Source organism: Marmota flaviventris, chromosome 8, assembly GCF_047511675.1.
Source record: "Marmota flaviventris isolate mMarFla1 chromosome 8, mMarFla1.hap1, whole genome shotgun sequence".
Taxonomy (NCBI): domain Eukaryota; kingdom Metazoa; phylum Chordata; class Mammalia; order Rodentia; family Sciuridae; genus Marmota; species Marmota flaviventris.
The window spans coordinates 59,190,591-59,207,599 of record NC_092505.1 but is presented as its reverse complement, the minus strand read 5'-3'; the positions used below and the strand labels follow the sequence as shown (position 1 = coordinate 59,207,599).

At 44.9% G+C, this 17,009-nt stretch overlaps 2 protein-coding genes across 6 annotated transcripts in view; both read left to right on the top strand.

Annotated features, from left to right (window-relative positions):
• Window positions 1-217: 217 nt before the first annotated feature.
• Adprh (ADP-ribosylarginine hydrolase) lies at window positions 218-9,208 on the top strand. Its single transcript, XM_027935971.2, has 5 exons — window positions 218-372; window positions 1,186-1,288; window positions 2,990-3,344; window positions 5,574-5,934; window positions 6,749-9,208. Exons 3-5 carry the CDS (start codon window positions 3,032-3,034, stop codon window positions 7,161-7,163), a joined length of 1,089 nt encoding a protein of 362 aa, XP_027791772.1. The 5' UTR covers window positions 218-372; window positions 1,186-1,288; window positions 2,990-3,031; the 3' UTR covers window positions 7,164-9,208.
• A 6,831-nt stretch (window positions 9,209-16,039) lies between these two features.
• The window catches only part of Pla1a (phospholipase A1 member A), a 32,878-nt gene continuing 31,908 nt past the window's right edge, over window positions 16,040-17,009 (top strand). For 3 of the 5 annotated variants that reach the window (XM_027936032.2, XM_027936030.2, XM_027936033.2), the window contains exon 1: window positions 16,279-16,525. In XM_027936032.2, coding sequence (XP_027791833.2) covers window positions 16,453-16,525 — 73 coding nt within the window. In that variant the 5' untranslated portion in view covers window positions 16,279-16,452. Of the gene's footprint in view, window positions 16,122-16,278; window positions 16,526-17,009 lie in introns of those variants that run through there. The other 2 variants (XM_071615307.1, XM_071615308.1) reach the window with 2 other exon arrangements.

Sequence of the window (17,009 nt, the reverse complement as noted above, 5' to 3'; positions counted from 1 at the left end):
CTTCTCAGAGCCCCGCAGAGCATCGGTGGTCGGTGACAGCGGTTCCCGATGCTGGGGCTGGGACGCAGAAGGACGCGGCCTACACGGAATCCGCTTTCCCCGCCCGGAGACCCGCTGGATCCGGTCTGGCCAAGCGCAAGGAGGCGGCGCTTGCTGGCGATCTGCTGAACTTGGGCGCGGCCCGGGTCTTGGCCCCGCGGCTCCGCCCTCGGCCCCGAGGCTCTGCCCCCCGCTCTGGTTCCGCGTGCTCCCGGCTCCCGAGGCGGCCACCCCCAGCCTGGCACTCCGGGATAGCCTGGCTTCTTCCGCAACCAGAATTCCGGGCCGAGGATCCGCCCTCGTGCCTAGCGCTCCTCTCTCGGAGGCGACCAGGTACATCTTTCTCCACCAGACGCCGCTCTCCTTTTGGTGACCCGGTACCCGTTTCCGGCGCCCCCAGCTCGCACCTCCCCTTGGCAGGTCCCAGCCCCGCGCGCATCCTGAAAGTGGAGGGGCCTCCGTGATTCCCAGTGTGGGTGCCAGCCGCTTTGCAAATCCTATGTGTTTGTATGCTGACCTCTTCCTCCCCAGCCCGCCCCTCCCCCCCCCCAAAAAAAAAAAAAAAAAAAAGAAAGCAGAGGACCGTAGTTTTGAGTGTACAGAATGTGAACTGTGAAGCTTTAGAAAAGTTTTAGGAAAAACAGCGTCCCGTGTGGGAGACTAGGTAATGTGCGAAAGTGAAATCGAATTTCAGAAAAAGGTGAGGGTCCTCTTCCTCCACCTTGCCGCGACTCACAAAACACATGTTAGGGTGGAGCCGGAAAGAATTACACAAAAGAAGCCGAGGACTTTGGGAGGGAAGATAAAGGATGTTGAAAGTTAGCCCTCAGAGGACAGCTAAGCTTGCTTGGGCTCTGAGAGTCTCAGCCCAAGACCAGATCTCAGGGAAGCATGGACATCCCCCCTCCTTCTCTGGTCCCTTTTACAGATGGGAAAATCTCAAGCTCCAGGAGGGATGGTTTGTTTACAGTCACACAACAAATTCTTATGTGAGCCAGAATTCCAGTCCTAGGCTTCATTTATAAATAACAAAATATGTAAATCAGGCTTTAAAAATATAATTTGTGAGCCAAGAAGCTCCAGCCTCCTCAGGAACTGCACTTTGGATGTTCAGTTCATCATCTTCATCATTCACTGCTTCTCCAGGGGTTTGCCAACCTGCCCTCCCTGGCCTGGGGCAGTGCAGCTGGAGAAGGACCCCAGAAGACCAAGGAGGACCTGATCTAAACCCTGGGAAGATACCATTTAGGTGAGTGGAGGGGAAGAAGAGCAATTAAGTGAAGAAGGAGCTTGAGCAGAGCTCAAACTTAAAAAGTGTTTGCCAGTCTGTTCAAGGGGGGTGGATGGCTAGGGTGGGCAGATGGTGGAAGGATTTGAACCTGATGCTCCAGGGAATGGGGCACACTGGGGAACTTGGGAAAGAAGGGGAGGGGGCTGTTAGGAAATGCACCTGCAGGGAAGCCAGCAATTTAGCGGGAAATTTTTTTTATTTGTTCTAATTAGTTCTACATGACAGTAGAATGCATTTTGACACATACATGAATGGAGTATAACTTCTTATTCTTCTGGTTGTACATGATGTAGGATCACACTGGTTATGTAATCATATACGAACATAGGGCAATAATGTCTGATTCATTCTACTGCCCTTTTCACCCCCACCCTCCTCCCCTCCCTTCACTCTCCTCTGTCTAATATGAAGTACCTCTATTCTTCCCCAGCCCCACCCCCTTATTTTGAATTAGCATTCACATATCAGAGAACTTTTGGCCGTTGGTTTTTTGGGATTGGCTTATTTTGCTTAGCTTGATAATCTCCAGCTCTGTCCATTTACTGGCAAATGCCATAATTTCATTCTTCTTTAAGGCTGAGTAATATTTTATCATGTATACATACTACATTTTCTTTATCCATTCATCTGTTGAAGGGCACCTAGACTGGGTCCATAATTTAGGTATAATTTAGCAAGGATTTAATCTGAGCTGGGCATACCGAGATCTCAGTACTCTAGAATTCCATGATTTAAAAGAAAAACAAAGTTTAAATATTGCTATTGAAGCAAAGATTATGGGGAGAAAGTATTCTGTTTCAATAACTGAAAAACCTTTTCTCTGGTTACACATGAATAATAAAAATAATTACAAAAATAGTGCCTACTGTGCACCTGTATTGTTCTCAGTGCTTTATGAAAATTAACTCATTGATTGCTCACAACAAATCCATTAGAATGTTGCTATTATTATCCTTACTATTTTACACATGTGTAGGCTGAGGCCCCAATGGGTTGTCCAAGGTAAGTAGGCCAGGGCTGAGGCATAATGGAATAACACACTGGAATTTCCGGCCCGTAATCTGAAGATTCCAGTCCGGGGGTTTTCACCTCTGAGTATGTGAACTTAGCTTCTATGAGACCCAGGTTCCTTATCTGTGAAATGTGTATTGCAATCCTTCCCTGCTAGTACTTAGCTTCTATGAGCCCCAGTTTCCTTATCTGTGAAATGTGTACTGCAATCCTTCCCTACTAGTGAGACACAGTGTCGGTGCTTTGCAAACTGCATTGTGATACTTCTAAGGTCAAGTCTCAACTAAAAAGAAAATTAAACACTTGGATTGACTTGCATAATTTAATAGGCTTGCTGTTCACCAAGAGGCAAAGATATCGTCATAGTTAAAATCCTGGGCTGTGTAGTCTGCTAGACCTTCATCAGAATCCCAGTCCTGCTTCATGTTAGCTCTGTGACCTGAGACAAGTCTCTTAATATTTCTGAAACTGTTTCATCTCCATGATCCTCGGTTTTCTCAGATACAAGATGGACCTAATGATACAGTCCTTATAGAGCAGTTATGAGGATAAACGAGATGTACTTAATATGATGCCTACAAGAAGTAAATGCTCAATCAAATGTACTCGGAGCTCTTATTTTTCTGATTCTTTTCCATTCTCCTTCAGGTATCTATATTGCCCCCTAGGACAGCCCCTGCAGAGCCCAGCATGTGTGGGGGACTGCTGGAGAGGTATATGGCTGCCATGGTGCTAAGTGCAGCTGGAGATGCCTTGGGATACTTCAACGGGAAGTGGGAGTTCCTCCGGGACGGGGAGAAGATACACAAACAGTTGGCCCAGCTGGGCGGCTTGGAAGCCATCGACGTGGGGCATTGGAGAGTCAGCGATGACACTGTGATGCACCTGGCCACAGCAGAGGCCCTCCTGGAAGCTGGGAAAGCCCCTAACTTGACTCGACTGTATTCTCTCCTTGCTAAGTATTACCAAGACTGCATGGAAGACATGGATGGCCGGGCACCAGGTGAAGGCTGGGGAGGGTGAAAAGAACACAGGCCTAAGGAAATCTTTAAGAACGTTTTCCTTAAGTTTGGTACAAACTCAAAAACAAAAAAGAAAAATGTTGATGGAAATTTAAATATTGAGTGAACACCAGCATGGTGGCTGCACGCACCTGTAATTCTAGTTACTTGAAAGGCTGAGGCAGAAGGATCACAAGTTCGAGGCCAGCCTCCTCAATGTAGAGAGACCTTGTCTCAAAAAAGGGGAGGGAATCAGCTGAGGATATAGCCTGGTGGCAGTGCTCCTGAGTTCAATCCCCAGTACCACAGATAGAAATAAATATATATCAAGGAAACAGTAGTGTTGATAGTAGTTGTGCTAAAAAATAGAACCAAATGTCTTGTAATTTACTTAATAATAGCTGTGCATTTCCACATGTAAAATTATGCAGGTGAATAGTTGCTGATATGGAAAGGTATTATACATTAAGTGAAAAGAAGTAGATTTTAAAACAGTAGATGTTTTATGAAACTGCTGTCATTAAAAGTGTAGACATGTAGCTCTGTGTTGGGAGAAGTCTGGAAGAATATAAGCAAAGATGCTAATAATTATATGTAAGTAATAGGAGTAGTTATTTATTTTCCTTTTACTTATTTGTATTTTTAAAATTTTTGTTGTTGGTGGTTTTTTTTGGTCATTCCTGTTTTTGTTTTTGTGGCAGTGAGAATTGAACCCAGGGATGCTCTACCACTGAGCTACATCCCCAATCCTTTTTTTAGAACTTTATTTTGAGACAAGGTCTCACTAAGTTTCCTAGGCTGACCTCTAGCTTGTGATCCTTCTGCCTTGCCCTCCCAAATAGCTGGGTTGTGGGAGACCAACCTTGTGCACATGACTGAGTTGGTCTCCCACAGCTGGTATTTTCTAAGTTTTTGTAATCAACAAGCATAAAGGAAAACATATTTTTTTCTCTTAAAGAAAAATGGAAAGGATTCTGTAGAGACTCCTCATGTAGTCCTAGGTCTTCTCACAAATGGTCTTGGCCACTTTGGGAACTTGTTAGGGTCCCTCAGGCCATGAGGTGATTTGGGTCACCTTTTTCTTGCCCATCAGATTGACCCCTCTTCCTGTATTAGTCTGTTAGGGCTACCATAACAAAATATCATAAATTGGGTGGTTTAAACATTTATTTTCTCATAGTTCTGGTTGTTAGAAGTCAGAGTCGAGTTGGCAGGTGTGACTTCTTCTGAAGCCTCTCTTGGCTTGCAGATGGCCATCTTCCGTGTCCTCATGTGGTGCGTGCAACCTGTGTATCCAGGTTTCTCTTCACCCTAATGCCTCATTTTAGCATCATCACCTCTTGAGAGGCCCTGTCTCCAAATTGAGGTACTGGATGTTTGGGCTTTAGCCTATAAATTTGGAAGAATAAAGTTCAGCCCAGATTACCTCCTAATGAAAGCGCCTCTCCACCATACCCAGGGGCTTAAGGATGGTCCTTAGAAGCCAATCCCTTTTCATCCTTTCTTTGCAGCTAATATCTCCTTAGTTTAGCACATAGAATATTTTCTTTGTCTACCTATGCCATCCATGAACATAGATGTGAATTAGCTGACTCATAAGGGAACAATAATATTACACTCCAAAGTATGCTTTGCCATCACTTGGCTCCATGTGTATTCACAGCCCTCAGTACAATAAGTCAGTGGACAAGCCTGCTTATGCCACTGTCACAAAGGGACAGCCCAGGTCCACTACTCCTTATCTGAGCCCAGTGCTTCACCCTACAATTTGTGTCTTCTTTCCAACATCTACAGACTCTAATTAGCAGGTTCTTATTGAGCTCTTGAAGGACTTGGGTTTTGAAGTCTGGTGGATTTTACTAGGCCACTAACTAGCTGGTTATATGTTTTTGGTTTTTTTTTTTTTTTTAGAACTTTATCTTATTCATTTAAAACAGAGAATAATGTGTTATACTGACTTTATTGAATTCTTGTAATGTCTCTATGATAATTGGTAAAGATTCTAGGGCTCTTTATATGAATCTGCTTCTTTTTAAATTAATATTATCATGCAAAGGATTATATATGAAGTACAGCACCTTGTTGGGTTGGGGCTTAGAGTCCAGGGGCATCTGTTGTCATAATTTCTTGCCTTTCCCTTTCCATCAGGGAACTTAAGAGATTAAGTTCCTTCTTCCTCCTGGGGCTTGGCTTTGGTTCCACTGACCGCCATGCTGGCCTGATTCCTCCAGGTGGTGCCTCGGTGCAGAACGCCATGCAGCTGGAGCCGGACAAGCCCAATGGCTGGAGGATTCCTTTCAACAGCCATGAAGGTGGTTGTGGGGCTGCCATGCGGGCCATGTGCATTGGTCTCAGGTTCCCTCACCACAGTCAACTGGACATGCTGATCCAAGTGAGCATTGAGAGCGGTCGAATGACCCACCACCACCCAACAGGCTACCTGGGAGCCCTCGCATCAGCAATTTTTACAGCCTATGCTGTGAATGGCAAACCCCCGCAGCAGTGGGGGAAAGGACTGATGGAAGTGCTGCCAGAAGCTAAAAAGTACATAGTCCAATCAGGCTACTTCGTGGAGGAGAATCTGCAGCATTGGTGAGTCTTTAGATTCCTGCGCAGGCTGGAATGTGGGTGAATCTGCGTATGTATATCCAAGATTCAGAGATGTCCACAGCCAACATGGTTTTCACCACTCAGCTCCCTGCTAAGGATTTCAAGTTCCCTTGCAGACACAGTTACCCCAGAGCAGCCAAGTGGGCACCTCGATGAGCAGTGTAGCCACAGTGCCTCCATGTTATGTTGGGATTCTGTTTTGTGTTTTCTATGATTTTTGTGGCCCTCTTGCGTTATTTTCCAAGAATTGTTTCCCTCTTACTTGGAGCTTGCTTGTTTAGTATTGGCTGGACATATAAACAATATTTTTAAATCCTTTCTTAGAAGCTCAAGAGCTAGGTTTCCCACTAGCTAAATAATAAGTGGTAAGGCCACTTCTTCCCCTTTTTGTAAGTTCACTTTACATTCCCTTTCTTAGAATAAAAAGGTTCAGAGACTTTCTGCTGAAGTCACGCCCGGTCTTGATGTCCTAAAGTTCCCCAGGAAAGATGACATTTGGTATTTCTCTCCACCTAAGAAAAATAAACCTTTATTTCTTACCTTTTAACTTGATATATATCTATATTCTTTATTTAGCAACCTGGTCAGTGTCTCGTTGGATGTAGATGCTTAGTGAAAATTTGTTACATGAATCACACTTGGAACTGATTTTGATTTTCTTTGTTGTTGGTGATACTAATGCAAGAAGTTGAAGTTGGAATTTTCTCTCGTCACACACACCCACCTGGCACCTTTTCCTTACAGCTTTAGACTTTAGTTTTTCAATTGACTATAGATTCTCTTTTTCTTCCTACAGGTCCTACTTCCAAAATCAATGGGAAAATTACCTGAAACTTAGAGGGATTTCTGATGGCAAGTCAGCCCCTACCTTCCCCCAGCCCTTCGATGTGAAGGAGAGGGATCAGTTCTACACCTCTCTGAGCTATTCTGGCTGGGGTGGCAGCAGCGGACACGATGCCCCCATGATTGCCTATGATGCCATCCTTGCCGCGGGAGACTCCTGGAAGGAGCTTGCCCACCGAGCCTTTTTCCATGGTGGAGACAGCGATTCTACAGCAGCCATTGCTGCCTGCTGGTGGGGAGTTATGCATGGTTTTAAAGGAGTGAGTCCCTCCAACTATGAGAAGCTAGAATACAGACACAGGCTGGAAGAGGCAGCTAGGGCTTTATATTCTCTTGCGTCAGAGAAAGACACTGCAATGAGCCTTTAGGGAGATGTGAGGTTCATTTCCTGGGGCTCCTTCTGTTCAGTTTCTTTTCACTTTTTAACCTTGTACTCAGGGAGTTTTGAGACAAGTCCCTTGAGCACATTGAGGTCAAGCTTTCCAGACTCATCCTTTTCTTTCTGAAGCTATTGTAATAAAGTCTTTTATCTTTGTTGATGGGGTCCACATCTCCTAAGCTAGAAATCTCATCGCCTCGCATTTGAGTCTTCATTTTCATCATCCAATCATTCTAAAAGATTTTTCTGTTTCTTCTTCAGTTGGGTTACCCCTGCCCCAAGTGGACTCTGAGACAAGGATTTATTCGAGTGGAAGGAGTTTATTTGGAAGGCAGTTCCAGGAAGCATGAGTAGGAGAATGGGGAAGTGAGACTGGGAGGGAAAGGAAGCGAACAGGGTGTGTGAGTGAGCAGGTTTCCACTGTGGGCAGTTGGGCTGCAGTCCATCTGGGCCCTCTGCCTAAGGCAGTCTGCAGAGTTATTCCACCTAAAGAGCAAGCAAGCCTGGGGTATTGATCCACCAACTTCCATCTGGTATATCTCAGCTTGCCTTTTGCACAAGCCAAACATGAATGTCTTCAGATGGAGGACTCAGAGATGCTTGCAACAGTGAGCTGTAAGGTATATGGGAACAGTGAGAGGTGCACGTGAGGCCCTAACAGCATCTGTTAGGCTGTTGTACCTCTTAATATACTTTAGATCTATATTCTTTTACTTCGTTGCACTGAGTATTTTTCAGTGAATTCTGCAATCCAAGGAGCTCAGGCCTAGGCAGATGCTGCTTCTAGCTTCTCTCAGGAGTTCCTCGTGGCCTTTCAAATGTTACCAGTTTTGTTAGTATCTGCTTGTCTGTATTCTCCCCTGACAGAACATAGCCCAGTGCCTGGGCACCCAGTAGACACTCCATCAGTATATATTAAATGAATGCTGCTACCTGCTCTCCTATCTGGTGTCCCCTCGTGACCCTTGGGAGTTATCTGGACAAATAGTTTGATCATGCTAAGCTTCTAGTCAGGTTCCAGTAAATACATCATCCCCTTTATTTCTTGACGCAATTCTTTCTCCTTTTCTGCCTGGTAAATTCTCACTCATCCTCCAAGGCCCAGCTCAGACAGAACCTGCCAGGTGAAATCTCTGATTGCCAGGCAGTTGGTCACTGTCATCTCACTTCATCCATGGCCTTCTGTCCCAGCCCTGTCACCACACTGATCCTGTTGTGGAGTGATGGTGTGTTCTGGGTCAACCTCAGGCACACACTGTCCAGCAACCAGCTGGCTTGGAAATGAGAAGCCATGTCATCTTTCTGTGATCACCTCCAGTCTGCCAGGAGAGTAGGTAAAGGCCCATCCTTGTTGGGTGTTGTTGGGTGGTGAGGATGAGAACTCCTGTGCTTCCCCTTACAGTACAACCCCAGAATATGACTCCTGTGATTTCTCCTACAGATCTCTGGTTTTCAGCTGGGAGTGGGGTTGGGAGATCTGATAACAGCAGTCCAGCTATCTACAGGGCTTTGTCTTTCCAAGTCCTTCAGCCTCTTTAGGGTGTGGTGGAGGAGGTGGAGGGAGGGTTGGGGGTGTCTTGGCATCTGTTCTGTGCTGTGGTGCTTCACCACAATTGGAGACAACCAGAAAATAGGGGGGGAAAAAACTCTTATTATATTTAGTTACTCATTCTCACTCTTCATCACAGGCACACCTCAAAAAATTGACTTTTAGACTCCCTTTTCTCAAACCTCAACATTCCTCCCCAAACCTCACTTTTGGCTGATGACCTCGCTTCCTATTTCTCTAAGAAAATAGAAGCGATGAGAAGAGAACAATCACACCCTCCCATCATCACCTCTGCCCATCCACCTGCATCATCCTTCCTGACCATAGTGCTGCAGAAAGAGGGGGAGGGAGAGGGAGAGGGATGAAGGAGAGGGGGAGAGAGTAAGGAGGAAGAAGGATGAGAATGAATGGGGGAATGAGATAAACTTCACTCTATGCATAATGTTAGAGTAAACCAATAAAAATGATCTTAAACACAGTAATAAGTTTCTCATGTTCATTCCATTAACCTTTGTGCACTGAAAGCAGAATAAACCACAGGTAACATTACAGACTGAGGATGCTTTTCTGACTTGTTGTGGATGGTGCTTCCTTTGCTTTTCTTCATTACCTAAGATGGCTTGATGCTAGAAGTCTTGGTGCCATAGTTTGGGTATGAAAATAGGGAAAAAATATGGATATGAGGTGTCCATCAGAAGCTTCTGTGTTAATACAGGAATGTTCAGAGGTAACGTGATGGATTGTGAGAGCTATAATCTAACCAGTCCATCCTAACTGGGAGGAAACCTTAGGCAGGTGGGCCGTGGCTGGAGGAGGTGGTGCCCTGGAAGTGTTTTTCTTCCCTTCAGGCCCTTTCCATCTCTCTCTGCTTCCTGGCCACCATGAGCTGAGCAGTGCTCCTCCACCATGTCCTTCCGCCATGATGTCCCACCTCACCTTTGGCCCAGAGCAATAGAGCCATCCCACCATGGACCAACTTCTGCAAATGTAAGCTGAAATAAACTTTCCCTCCTCTGAGCTGGTCTTATCAGGTGTTCTGGTCACAGTGACACTAAGCTATCACACTTGGCAATAATTTTCTTTCAAGATCTGTCAAGTTAGCATTGATTGACCCACCTTTCTCCAACCACATTCTCCATTTATTCTTCATTTTCTACCTCTTCAGAGTTAGTAAATCTGCATCTTTTTTTTTTTTTTTTTTTAAAAAAAAAAACAGCTACAAAGCTACTGGGCTGTTGTAGGCAAGGAGCAGAGGCTCTGATGATTTCACAGTCCACCCAGCCTACTGGACCAACTCCTCAAGGAATGACTGCCTGGGATCTGGGGCCATTCATATAGGGACTGGGGACGGCCTTCATAACTTTTTTTCAGGGGAGGGGGCATTTGGGATGAGTGACACCTAGGGAGGTGATGAAACCCCTTCCATTTGGGAAGGGAAAAGGAAAATGAGGAACAGTGTTGTTGTGTGTCAGGCAGTTCACAGCAACCTATTATTGAATGAAGAAATTGGGCTCAGAGAGGTTGCCATCTGTTGAAAGTCACACAGCTAGGGTGAGATAGAGCTGGGTTTCAAACCCAGGTTTGTCTCTATAAGAGAGTAAAATATCAAGCCATAATGTTTTCCCTACTCTTCTATACCACTCGGCACTTCTGACAACAGATATTTGGGAGTCATTTCCCCATATACTAGGCAAGTTTCCAGCAGACACAGCTGGCTGTCCTCTAAAATAATTCAATTATGACACTGTCTACCTTGAGTTTGCATCGGATCCCACAGGTTGAGGGGTTGTTCCCACAAGACTGCCCCACCTGAGATGCCAATCAAAAGTTGAAGGTGGCAACCTGTGCTTCGTGCCAACCAACTGTGGATCAGAGCTCCCACGACTCCCTTCTACGTTCAATTAATTTGCTGGAGCAGTTCAAAGAACTCAGGGAAACACTTATTTAGGCTTATCAGTTTATTATAAAAAGGCGCTCACAGAGGTCACAGATAAACTGTCAGATGGACGTGAGATGCATAGGGCAAGGTGTTCCTCCTAGAAACTATTATGTGTTTAACAATTTGAAAGCTCCCCAGAGTTTGGAAAAGGGAGGGTCAACCAAAATCAAATTTTGGTTTCGTGGCGGTTTCATTATATAGAGCATGATTGATTTCATCAGTGATGGTTGGAGGCCAACTTAGCCTTTGGCCTCTCTCCCCTCCCTGGAGGTGGGGGGTGGGGTGGGGATGAAAGTTCCAACCTCTAATCACATAATCAGTGGTTCCCCTGGCAACCAGTGTCCATTCTGAGGCTATCCAGGAGCCCATCTAGAGTCACCTCACTAGAACAAAACAAAGCAACCCTCCCCCAATACAAAAACAAAAACCTTCAGGAAATTGCAAAGGTCATGGGAGCTCTATGTAAGGAAACAGAGTCAAAGATCAAATATTAGGGGGGAAAAAAAAAGATTCTCTTGCATCCTAATCTATAGGTTTTAGGAGCTCTGTGCCAGGAACTGGGTAGAGACAGACACCAAATCTATATTTCTTACTCTATGGAACATTACAGTCTCCAAGGCCTTTTACCTTTGCACTCTAATACACTCTAATGCTTAATTACAAGAGTTAGAAAAGTATTCCTTAGAGACAAATGAAACTCAGGAGAGGCTGGTGATGGGGATGGCCAGGCCCTTTTCAATTCCCACACCAAGTGCTGAACAAAAAGCATGTGGGTTTGAGATCCACATTTGGTGGCAGGGTAGGAAGAGGGCAGAGCAGAGTTCAGGTGCAGTTGTGAGATGGGCAGTGTCCTCACGCTCCAGCACTTTCCCTCCTCAGAGGGCCTCCTCTGCCCCTGCCCTCATTCCATCCTCTGGCCATTGAGAAGCCCCTGCCCAATGCTTGGACCATAATACCCACTTCTGTCTCTGTGTCATGTTTGGTTACAGCTGCCCACCGCCCCCCCCCCCCCTTGCCAAAGCTCCCACTTCCCCTTTCTAGGGGCCTTATTGTCATCGTGTACACTAGCTGAGTGACCTTTCAGGGTCTCTGGGTTTAGACTCTGATACTCAAAGAATGTGAGTCTGAAATGGGTTTGTGTGAAGCTGGGGACAGAATCAAAGAAAGAATCCTTGGGTGTCTCCCCCTCTACCCACTGAAGTTTGTATTGTTAATAAAAGATCATGCCTCAACCCAGTGTTTCCCATAATTTTGTCTGGGCTATGATCAGTCTTCCCTCATGGCCAATGCCAGAAGGCAAAGGTGACACATTCCACCTGCCCACACACTTCCGAGGCTGCTTGTGTTGTCTTCCTGTAAATCTGCCTTCTGAGATACATTTATTGAAACATATTTCAATAAAACATCTAGTCTGTATTAGTATGGGTGATAAGTGGATAGGTATGGCAGGAACAGGGAAGGTGAGATCTGAAAAAATGAAATGGGAAAACATGACTTTGAGCAAACAAGGAATTTCCAGCAAGATGATTTTATTTTTATTTGCAGTGCTGAGGATGAAACCCAGGGCCTCATGTATGCCAGGCAAGCACTCTACCACTGAGATACCCAGCAGGATGATGTCCATGGAGACTGTTCAGTAGAGGTGACATTTGAAATGATGTGGCCTTTCTGGCATTTCTACTGCACCAAGCCCAAATCCAGGGGACTTGGAAAGGGGGCACTCTCCAAACGTGTACATTTGCTCCCTACTGCAGGAATATGGGGATGACTGTGAATCTCTGCTTCCTGGCCATGAGTAACAAGCCTGCTTGAGGCTTGCTCTGTGATATTTTTCAGAGAGCTTCTTTGAAATGTGTTTTGCTACCAAACATGCTATTGGCCCCACTGAGTCTCAGATTACGAGGACTAACCTCAGTTGGGGCTAATGATGCTTCCCTTGACAATGTCCTAAAAATGAGACTAGTGTAGTGTTTTAGAATAAAATTCTTGCCCTGTCATTTTTTTGTAGTCTTGGGAAGCTATCAAACCTGGCTCTGCCTCTTCCCACATGTGTAAAATGAGGCTAATAGTAGCATCTACTTTATGGGATTGTATATTTTTGCAAATAGTATCTGGCCCATGCTAAACACTCACAAATGGAACATGTCAGCACACACTACCTACATATTACTGATATCTTTAAAAAAAATGTATACAGAGTCTTCTTTCTGCCAGCCTGTCATGAAATGGGAGACCCAGGGAAATCCCCAGACACATCACTTCCAGCCAGTTTCTTCTACTATTTGGGAAACTTCTGACACAACCCACAGGGTTTTCTCTCCCTTCAATTTTCTTGTGACACTGACTTGCAGCACCACATGTCCCAGAATGTGTGATATACCCAGAAGGCTCACAAATAATTTTTCTTTGAAGTTAGGCGCTCTCCAGGAACAAACTAAATCACAGAATTTAAAAAAATATATATTTTTAGTAGTAGTTTGACAAAATATGTTTTTAAAATTTATTTATTTTTATGTGGTGTTGAGGATCGAACCCAGTGCCTTGCACATGCTAGGTGAGCACTCTACCACTGAGCCACAACCCCAGCCTCTAAACGGTAGAATTTTAGCATCAACTCTCTCATTTCAAAGCTGCCAACAATTTTCAATCTCTCTTCAATACTTGGGGACACAGGGGCTGGGGATGTGGTTCAAGCGGTAACGCGCTTGCCTGGCATGCGCGGGGCGCTGGGTTCGATCCTCAGCACCATATAAAAATAAAATACAGATGTTGTGTCTACTGAAAACTGAAAAAAAAAAAAAAAACTTGGGGACACAAAAATTCTCTGTTAGGGCAAAACCACAGTGGTCTTTTGTCTGAATAAATGTAAGACTCCACCTATTCTTTCTGAGAACAGACAGAAATATAGCTGTTTTAAAATAAAGGCTAGAGACTGAGGTTGTAGCTCAATGGTAGAGCTCTTGCTTAGCATGCATGAGCTGCTGAATTCCATGCCCAGTAGGAAAAAAAGAAAGTTAGAATGATGTAGTCTGGAGTAAAAGGGGCAGGAAACGCTTTCTTTCTCCATAAGAATTTAGCTTGTTCTATATGTGAAGCAGTTTCACTGCCTACTGTTTACCAACTTGTCAGAGTCTGGTGAGACAGCACACCCGTGTATACACCAGTTACAGGAAGCAGGCTTGTTACTCATGGCCAGGAAGCAGAGATTGATTGGCAACCACTTCCCCAAGGCTCAGGAATGATGCCCAGGCAGATGGAGTTTCATTTGCATCTGCTCCAACTGCGTCACAGCTGAGGAGCCCCAGAGAGCAGCCTGCCCTGGTTTTACACCCTAGGGACACATGATTTGCTGGGCTAAAGCATTGAAGGACATCCTGATTCTGGGAAGGGGGAGGAATGGAAGAGGGCTCAGGTTGTTCCAGCCAATTCTCCACTATTTCAGGATGCTGCGTTCCCAGCACATTCTGCAGTTAATCTTGAGAACTACAAACAAGAAGTGGCGGAAACTGGGTTGATTCAAGGCCACTAGAGAACTGTCCTGTACTATGCTTGTATATTATGACTTTTTCTGAGCGGAGCATGTATTTGTAAGTGCATGTGTTCCTGCATGTGCACATGTGCATGTGCTTACACATAGTACATATGGGACACCAGGAATGGAGGCTCCAAATTCATTCTATTCACCTCCCATTGGAAATGAATCTGGCAAAAGATTGGACTCTATGAAAAAAATCCCAGGATTAATAAATTAATTAAATAAAATCCCAATTTTAGTGCTCAACTCACAATGGCTCAAGCTCCAATTGGATTGGAGCTTGAGCCATTGTGAGTTGAGCACTAAAATTTTGTGACACGTTCTATGTACTGAGATTCTATGCAACCTTAAAGACTGAGGCAACTCCAAAATATCTTGTTTAGTGTGAAAAACAAGGTTCAGAAAAGTTTGTATAATAGGCCAAAAATGTGTGAAATTCAGAAAAAGGATGAGATAGAATATTCTAGAAGGACGTGCAAGAAAATGATAATGACTGCCTTCTATAGTGCTAGGGAACTGGCAAGTGGAGGTGCATGGAGATTTATTTTTTGCCATATGCTTTCATACTATCTGATTTTTTAAAAAGCATATGTGTGTAGAACTATAAGGACAAACACTTTAAAAATTGATGTGAACTCATTTTGCAGTCAAAGCTGGTGAGGCCTAAAATTATTTCCTGAGATAGGTTTAGAGGCAGAGTCACTTTCTGCTGGGCTGACCCTGACTAATGGCTAACCAGGGCGTGGCTGCCAATACAGGCCCATTTCTACAAGACATGGGACTGCTTTAGCAGGAGACTTTGACTTAAGGACTCCCCGTTGGCCTGGGAAGCATGTTCTAGGAACTGTGCTACAGTCCATGGCTGTTTCTAGGTTGTCTTCTTTTCTTCCCACTTTCTTTCATAAGTGTCAGAACGGCATTCCAATCTGAAGGCTGTCACCACCTTCTTCAACATCCCTTATTCTTCACAGTATTGGCCCAATAAACTTCTTGCACATCTAGTCACACCCTAGAGTCTTCTCCCAGGACCTGAACTAATATATCTGGCCTGGTCTCTGCCATCAGAGCTGCCTTCAACACGCCCTGCTTATTGCTGTGCTCTTTCCTGACGGCAGCAGTGCTGAAACAGTGGGATCATGTGCACAAGGGAAAGCAAGGGCTGACTTCAGCCCTGATGGTGCAGCACCAATGCCTCTTTGGGGTCGGTGGTACCAGCAGAGCTTCAGAGTGTGGGGTTCTGAGGCTAACTGGTCCTGCTTGAAATCCCAGCTCTGCATGACCGCGTACAAGTTACTTAACTTCTCCATGCCTGACGGCTATGGAACACACGTGTGTAGACAGAACTCATCCCACAGAGTTATTGGGCAGAAAGGACAATCCTGGCCCTGCTGCGGGGAGGTCTGCCTTGCAGTGATGGCTTACAATTTAGGGAGTGCTGCCCAGGCAAGTGCCCTGCCCTCCCTCTTTCACCTGCCTACAAATAGCTTCCTGTGGTTTCTGCCACTCCTTTGGGTGAAGTGGCCACATGGTACACTGGACCCACCCTGGTTCCGGGCCCCCGCTCTGTGACTTTCACCAACAGCGTGGAAGTCTTTTTCTTCTTCTATTCTTCTATTTCTGTATTTGTGAATCCAGGAAGTTGTACATCTCTTCTTTGAGGTTGAATCTTACTTCTAGCCCCAAGATGCTAGGAAGGTTGTACTCTCCAGAAGCGAATTTCATTGTCTTTCATTCTGTCCAATAAATGCACACTTAATGCGTCTCATTGGTGCCATTCTGTGCTAGGCCCTGGGGATTCAAAAGTGAAAGAGAAGGTCTTCACCTTCAAGTTGCTCAGTCTTCCCGGGGAGAAAAACATGACCACAGACAATTTCAGTATAGCAAGACTATTGTGACTACCTAGAGATGAAAGGCTTCAACTCTGGTCATTACTGACATTTTGTAATGGGAAATGGGAGAGGTTCAGGAAATGGTTTCCTGATCGTGTTTGACTCAGGGAGGAAGAACAGTGTGTTTCAATGTCTCCTTGTTTTTTTGGGGGGGTGGGGAGTAAAGGGTATTTGTTTTTATTGAGAAGAAGAAATGGAAAACTCTGGAGGTTAAACAAATAGGAAGAGTTTATTTTTCTTTTATGGCTTATGAGGCCAGTTAATGATTAGTGAGCCCCAAGCGGGTGTTGGTGGTAGGCCGGCCTGTGTGCTCTGTCTGACATTAGGGGTCTGCTTCATACTAGCACTGAGACTCCAGGCTCAGCGATGCCCCCAGAGCTCTGGGCGAGAAGCTTCTGGTTGTGGGGACCTCTTTTGTGGCTCAGCGTTGGAAGTTCAGGTATGTTGGGGGCTCGGGCCTTGGGTGGAACTTATCTTAGTCAGAGAGTTTATTTCTTAAATTGTCTACATATGCAATACTAACTGTTGGGAGGTCCCCTAAAAACCCTTTCTTAGCCTCTCCCAAAGTGAATTTAAAAGAGGGAGGAAAAAACCCCTACTATCATAATGGGAATGATTGGTAAACAGGGCACTTTCTCAGGTCACAAAAATTGAAACTTCCCTTGGTTGACTCATTTTCTAAAACCTGCGTTATAATCTTCTTCACCTTGCACAAGCCAGGGTGACTATAAGAAAGCAAAATTTAATTAATTCCAAAATTTAATTAATATTCATTTTTATCTTAAAAATGTGCATTTTCCCAAGTTATATTTAATGTTAAAAATTAAAGTTTACAATCTAATAACGATTTTGTCACTGAGATTGTGATGTCCTTTCTAATGCCACTGACCTAACTCAAGTTCGGGTTTGTCACACGTCCCTGG